A 7,008-nucleotide genomic window follows, 5' to 3' on the forward strand; every position below is an offset into this window, starting at 1 on the left:
ACACATGCTTACACAACCCAGCAGCTGTGTAACATCTGCAGATTGGCACCAACCACCAGTCACTGCTTCAAAAAGTTGAGGACACTTACACAACCTCAGGAGCATTGACAGCTGAAGGGTTAGTTACACTTGCCAGGCCTGTGTAAGCTTTGCATAAGGCTGTTTTGCAATACCTTTTGTACACAGAAAATACATAACTTTGGTTTCTTAAACAGCTAATTTGGTTAATGACAGACATTAAGTATTTTTCTACATATGTTAACATGACTTTACCCACTGTAGGAGAGGATCTGGTTTGAGACCATCTGAAGAACGTGAACATGCAGAACTCCATGGGACCTGATGAAATCCATCCACAGATCCTTAAGCAGCTGGCAAATGAAGTTGCTAAACCACTGTCCATCATATATGAAAAAGCATGGCAGTCGGGTGAAGTTCCCAATGACTGGAAAAAGGGAACTATAACCCCCATTTTCAAGGGGAAAATGGTAAACCCAGTAAAGGACAGACTGAACTCTGTCCTGGAAAATCCTGGAGCGGATTCTCCTGGAAGGCATGCTAAGGTTGGTGACAACCAACATGGCTTCACTAAGGGGAAATCCTGGCTAACCAATCCTGTGGCCTTCTGTGATGGGGCTACAGAACTGATGGACAGGGGCAAAGCAGTTGACTTCATCTACCTGACTTGTGCAAAGCTTTTGACACTGTCCCACCCAACATTCTTGTCTTTAAACCCAAGGGACATCAATTTGATGAATGGCTGACTTGGTGGATAAAGAATTGGCTGGATGGCCACACTTAAAAATTGTAGTCAACGGCTCAATGTCCAACTGGAAAGGGGTAACAAGTGGTTTACCTTTGAATTCAGTGTTGGTACTGAATGCTGTTCAACATCTTTGTCAGCAACATGGACAGTGAGATTGAGTGTGACCTCAGCAAGGCTGCTGGCATCACCAAGTTCTGTGGTTCAGTTGATAGAGACTGGAAGCAAGGGATGCCATCCAGAAGCACCTTGACACACTTAAGAGGTAGCCAATGCCAACCTCACAAAGCTCAATAAAGTGCAAGGTCCTAGACTTGGGCTGGGACAATTCCAGGCAGAACTACAGGTTGGGCAAAGGAGGACTCTGGGGCATCAGCTGATGAGAAAATGAACATGAGCCAGCAGTGTGTGACAACATGTTCTAGTGTGAGGCATCCCTGCGCATGGCAGGGGGTTGGAACTGGATGATCCTAAAGTCCTTTCCAACCCAGATCATTCTACGATTCTAACTTGAGACACGAGCTTTTATGGATGCAACTGCTTTATTGGAATGAACAAGTGCAGAGAAACTTTTACTTAAACACAAAGAACAATCAGGAGGTTCAGTTGCCACCTCTCAGACGCAGCACAAGATGGAGGGTGGATTCCTTCTGGATGTTGTAGTCGGACAGGGTGCGTCCATCCTCCAGCTGCTTGCCAGCAAAGATCAACCTCTGCTGGTCAGGGGGGATGCCTTCCTTGTCTTGGATCTTGGCCTTCACATTCTCAATGGTGTCACTGGGCTCCACCTCCAGGGTGATGGTCTTGCCAGTCAGGGTCTTCACAAAGATCTGCATACCACCTCTCAGGCGCAGCACAAGATGGAGGGTGGATTCCTTCTGGATATTGTAGTCGGACAGGGTGCGCCCATCTTCCAGCTGTTTGCCAGCGAAGATCAACCTCTGCTGGTCTGGGGGAATGCCTTCCTTATCCTGGATCTTGGCTTTCACATTCTCAATGGTGTCACTGGGCTCAACTTCCAGGGTGATGGTCTTGCCAGTCAGGGTCTTCACGAAGATCTGCATACCACCTCTCAGACGCAGCACAAGATGGAGGGTGGATTCCTTCTGGATGTTGTAGTCAGACAGGGTGCGTCCGTCTTCCAGCTGCTTGCCAGCGAAGATCAATCTCTGCTGGTCCGGGGGGATGCCTTCCTTGTCCTGAATCTTGGCCTTCACATTCTCAATGGTGTCACTGGGCTCCACCTCCAGGGTGATGGTCTTGCCAGTCAGGGTCTTCACAAAGATCTGCATACCACCTCTCAGGCGCAGCACAAGATGGAGGGTGGACTCCTTCTGGATGTTGTAGTCAGACAGGGTGCGTCCATCCTCCAGCTGCTTGCCAGCGAAGATCAACCTCTGCTGGTCAGGGGGGATGCCTTCCTTGTCTTGGATCTTGGCCTTCACATTCTCAATGGTGTCACTGGGCTCCACCTCCAGGGTGATGGTCTTGCCAGTCAGGGTCTTCACGAAGATCTGCATACCACCTCTCAGGCGCAGCACAAGATGGAGGGTGGACTCCTTCTGGATGTTGTAGTCAGACAGGGTGCGTCCATCCTCCAACTGCTTGCCAGCGAAGATCAACCTCTGCTGGTCAGGTGGGATGCCTTCCTTGTCTTGGATCTTGGCTTTCACATTCTCAATGGTGTCGCTGGGCTCCACCTCCAGCGTGATGGTCTTGCCAGTCAGGGTCTTCACGAAGATCTGCATGTTTCTCTGCAATCAGAACAGCTCCACCTCAGTTTCCGGTCCCCATCCTGCCCTAAGCTATTGCTCAGCTCCCGGGGAACGCCCCTCAGCGACGCCACGCCTACGTGCACACGTCACCGCCTAACGCCATGTGACGTCAGAGCGCAGAACCGCCCACATCCCCGTTCCCCTTCCCGCCCAGAGCGCCCGCCATCTTGAACGACCGTTTCGTCTGCGCGTCCGCCATTTTGCTGGTAACGGCTTGTACAACCCCCCCTCCCCCGCGTATCGCCGCCGCCCGCCCGCTGTGCTGCCGCTGTAACGGGACGGACATATACATACACACACATACATATACACATACACACACACACACACACACACACACACACACACACACACACGGCCCTCCATCTGCAGCCCACTCTCCCTCAACGTACACCCACACCTCCTGCCCCGCCACCTAGCAAGCACCCAAGCTCTGCTACCATGACAAACGACTTTACCCTCCGCCTATCCCGAAGCAAGACAACGAAGCACTCACCAAGGGGCCCACAGGCGAAGGCGTCCGTACAACACCACTCCACCCTCACGCAACTGCGCCACAGAGTCCCGTCCTGCCCCTTATATAGCCTCTGCGGCCCCGCCCCTGCGGCTCAGATCACTCCGCCAGGCGCTATTTTTCCTGTGCTGCTCGCCGCAGCTTTACCTGAGGGGGGGGAGGGAAACGAGGCCCGGCAGCGCGGAGGAGTCAGCGCTTTGAGCTGTCAAAGCACACGATGGCGGGCGGAGCCAGTGTGTGCCTGAAGGAGCGCGGAGAAAAACCTGGCGTGGATCTACCAGTGCTCGGAGCGGGAGGCGGCTGTGGTGCGTCAGTGAGCAAACTCTTCTCGATCTGGGGGGACACCCCCGTGCCTGAAGCTTCTTGTCAAAGCGTTACGTTTTATGTAGGGATTTAAGCCCCAACAGTCAGGTTAGAAGCGTTCCAGAAGCGTGTTTCATTATGCTAGAGGGAAAGGAGCATGGAGCCCCCCCCAGCCCAGGACCATGACCTGGAGGGGCTGCCATGGAGCCCATGGATGGGAAAGATGGGGTGAGGGACAGACGAGGCCCGATGGATAAAGAGGTGCAAGTGCTGCAGATACATCTGAGGTAGAATCAGTGTGTGTATATATGTACAAATGGAGTATGTATCTAGGGCAGAATGTAGTCTATAATTCAGGACTAAGGCCTTGTCACTGTGGTAAAATCAATCGTAAATATAGATATAATAATAATAATGCCTATTTTTTATTTTATTCCCACTTGCAGAACACCTTCTGGTAGATCTCTTGCACTCTGTTGGCTCGTGGTCCATCCCAGCCGGCCTGCACGGCGATCCAAGCACACAGCTGAGCACAAACGGGGCTTTGTTCGCAGGACTGGTGAGATGTTCAGTTCAATCCACCCCCAAAATCCTTCCTTTGCCAGCACCCAAGGAAAACGGCTGCGTTCCAAACGGACACAGATGACACCCAGCGCTGCACACCAGTAGGAAGGGAGCAGAGGCCCAGCAACAGCTTTGTGATTGGTTTGAGGGAAACCCACTTGCCTTTGCCTGACACGTAGAGCTTTTATGGGAGGTGAATGCTCAGCCTTGGCTGCCTTATGTTTGTACTGAAACTTAGCATTGCGATAGTAATAATAATCTCAAACACCTGGGGTGGTTAGCTGGGGAAAAAAAAGATCCACTGAAGCATTTTGGCTTCCTCTCAGTGGTTTATATTGTGTGCAATTGGAGTTGTATAAACATGGGAGACTGGAGTAGTCTTTCGGCTTTAGGTCTCTCATCTGAAAGAGAATAATGATGACAAGCCTGTTCTTTTAGTTACAGAGCGAGCTTGCAGAACTGCTCTAAAAATAGTTATGTGGCAATGTATTTCACGACAAGATAGAGTTTTGTAATGATGAAATTGAGACGATACAGCGCCGTTCTTCATCTCATTGGGGTGATTGGCCATTGAGCATCCCGAGTGAGTTTGTACCTGATGTCTGAATCAAATGGCGGAGCAGCATTCTCCTGAATGTTCAGATTTGGATATTATTCAGATTTAAAGGCAGACATTGGGCCCGAATGCCACAGGGTCCTCTGCTACCGGTGGCTGGTTTGCAGAGCTGTGCTTTCCCCAGCTGGGAGGGGCTTTCTGTGAACAAAGATGCCCTGTGTGCCTTCTGCACTACCCCTTGCTATGCTTTCAGGACAAGCTTGGTGAACAGTAGGACGTTGGTCCTAACAGACCATGACCTATTTTACTGGCAAATATGATTTCCTGTGCCAAAGTCTGTTACTTTGTGCCTATAACTACAAAATCCCTGGGGTAAGAACCCTCTCTTTTCTCACATTCATGTGCAGGGTATATTCATGAAGTACAGCTGTCCAGAGAGATCCTGTCCAGTGAGCTAGTTACAACAGGGGTCTTCACATTGAACAGTGCTGTAGCCAAAAGTTTGGCTCAAAAGAACAACTAGAAATAACACTAGTAAATAAATAGCACAAGGAGCCTTTCAGCTGTTCTGGCAGGAAATGTCATTTTACATCTGTCACTAGTCAGCTCTCTGATAACTGAACAGGGCAGATAAAGCAGCTGGTAACTGCACTGTGTAGATAAAAGCTCTTTCAAGCTGTACATGGGCTTTGGTTTCTGTTGTTTCCCAAGAGCTCCTCCAACCTGCTTCAGGTGGAGACAGGTCAGCCTGCAAGGGGCTGCCCTTCCTCCTTTTGGGCTGCTCTGCCTCTGCAGGGCCTTAGTGTGGCAATGAGCTATCTGGAGAGACACAAGAATTGTGTTTGTGTAGTCCTGAGGAGAAACAAGTGACAAAAAACAGGCTTTTGGGGCAGCATGTTCACAGTGCAGCTTAGTGTTCCGTGTGACGCGGCAACTTTAACCCCGGGTAAAACAGATCACAGGGATAGAACAGAGAATAAATGAGGCAGGAAAAAGTGGAGATGCCGGGGATTGAACCCGGGACCTCATACATGCAAAGCATGCGCTCTACCGCTGAGCTACATCCCCACACGCGGTCTCTTTGCTCTGTCTGGCGGCCAGCTTTGCCCGCGAGAGGGCCGCACTCCCGCCGCTGCTGCGCGGGGTAAAACGGGAGCTGGGTGTAAACGTAGTGCGGGAGCACTCTGCGTTCACACACGCACACGCACACACACACACACACACACACACACACACGGGTTCGTTTCATTTTTCCTCCGGAAATCAGAAAATTCCGTCACGAAATTGGAAAATAACTTAAAAAAAGGTATTATAGCCTCCCCGTCGGGGAATCGAACCCCGGTCTCCCGCGTGACAGGCGGGGATACTCACCACTATACTAACGAGGACAGCTCATGAGGGAGGTTCCATATGCACCGGCCCATCCCCGCGCAGCACTCCCTGCAGGAAACCACGTTCTACCGCCCAATGCCCCCACACGCGTGAGTGCCCGCGATGTTCAGCACAGAAGCCTCTCGCCGGGGCCGCTCCGCGGCAAAACAATCCGCTGTCACCGGCGGGATGAAAGAAAAGGCACTCTGCCGAAACCCGGGATCGAACCAGGGACCTTTAGATCTTCAGTCTAACGCTCTCCCAACTGAGCTATTTCGGCGGGCACACAGCCGCCCGCTGGCCGCGAATAGGACCCCGCCCAGTGCACCCGTGGTGTTACCGTGGTAACAGGTGACAGCCGTGCCCGTGGGCCCAGCCGCTGCCCGCCTCTTCCACCGCGCTGCTTCACACCCCGCAGGGCGGGGACGGGACTCCGCAACTCCCGAATACCGGCAGCAGTGGTGGCAGCGGGGCGCTCAGAACGCACCCTGGGAGGAGCGGCGGGCTCCGCTCCCCTTCACCTGCATAAAAAGCAGCTCTGCGCCCATACCGTGCCCCGCTGCGGGGTGTGGCGCGGCCGCTCGCCTGCAGGCCCCGCGGTTCCACGCCCGCGTCGCAAGCGGGGAGATAAAAGTAACGGACCTCCCCGTCGGGGAATCGAACCCCGGTCTCCCGCGTGACAGGCGGGGATACTCACCACTATACTAACGAGGATGGGCACGGAAGCTGGTTTCAGGCCTTGCACTATAAGGACACGGTCGCCGCCACCCCCGGCACTATCCTACCGGGGCTGGAGCTCGGTGCGGGGCTGAGAGGAGCAGCGTGGTGGTCTCGTTGGGCCCAACGTACGGCTGCACCGTGTATGTATTCCTGTGCGGGAAATACACATAGAGCAAGGGGATGTAGCTCAGTGGTAGAGCGCATGCTTTGCATGTATGAGGCCCCGGGTTCAATCCCCGGCATCTCCACTTGTTTTGTTGTGGTTTTTGTCTTCTTTCATCCCGTTTACCCAAAGGAGCCATCATTCGTTAACAGGCTCGGTGTTGTCCCTTTTTTTTCCCATAAGCACAGCTGCAATTCGTGCTAAAGAAAGGAGCCCAGTCAGGAGTTCACAGCACCCCCGTGCCTGTGGCTGCTGCTAAACACTACCCCATTGCATCAC

General features: G+C 52.6%; 1 protein-coding gene and 5 non-coding genes across 6 annotated transcripts; 1 reads left to right on the plus strand and 5 right to left on the minus strand.

The window, feature by feature from the left end:
* Positions 1-1,286: 1,286 nt before the first annotated feature.
* UBC (ubiquitin C) lies at positions 1,287-2,554 on the minus strand. The gene has a single exon (XM_061344681.1). The coding sequence runs from the start codon at positions 2,509-2,511 to the stop codon at positions 1,366-1,368; it is 1,146 nt and encodes a 381-aa protein (XP_061200665.1). The 5' UTR covers positions 2,512-2,554; the 3' UTR covers positions 1,287-1,365.
* A 2,917-nt stretch (positions 2,555-5,471) lies between these two features.
* TRNAA-UGC (transfer RNA alanine (anticodon UGC)) lies at positions 5,472-5,543 on the minus strand. The gene has a single exon. It is a non-coding gene; the product is annotated as a tRNA-Ala (tRNA).
* A 248-nt stretch (positions 5,544-5,791) lies between these two features.
* Positions 5,792-5,863, minus strand: TRNAD-GUC (transfer RNA aspartic acid (anticodon GUC)). The gene has a single exon. It is a non-coding gene; the product is annotated as a tRNA-Asp (tRNA).
* A 190-nt stretch (positions 5,864-6,053) lies between these two features.
* Positions 6,054-6,126, minus strand: TRNAF-GAA (transfer RNA phenylalanine (anticodon GAA)). The gene has a single exon. It is a non-coding gene; the product is annotated as a tRNA-Phe (tRNA).
* A 362-nt stretch (positions 6,127-6,488) lies between these two features.
* On the minus strand, positions 6,489-6,560 carry TRNAD-GUC (transfer RNA aspartic acid (anticodon GUC)). The gene has a single exon. It is a non-coding gene; the product is annotated as a tRNA-Asp (tRNA).
* A 182-nt stretch (positions 6,561-6,742) lies between these two features.
* On the plus strand, positions 6,743-6,814 carry TRNAA-UGC (transfer RNA alanine (anticodon UGC)). The gene has a single exon. It is a non-coding gene; the product is annotated as a tRNA-Ala (tRNA).
* Positions 6,815-7,008: the final 194 nt, after the last annotated feature.

Source organism: Neopsephotus bourkii, unplaced genomic scaffold, assembly GCF_033783945.1.
Source record: "Neopsephotus bourkii isolate Nb327-2 ecotype Australia unplaced genomic scaffold, CSIRO-AGI_Nbou_v1 NB_230, whole genome shotgun sequence".
Classification (NCBI taxonomy): domain Eukaryota; kingdom Metazoa; phylum Chordata; class Aves; order Psittaciformes; family Psittacidae; genus Neopsephotus; species Neopsephotus bourkii.

Excerpts from the sequence above, each read along its gene's own strand:
- UBC (XM_061344681.1), bottom strand. The coding sequence starts at position 2,511 with ATGCAGATCTTCGTGAAGACCCTGACTGGCAAGACCATCACGCTGGAG.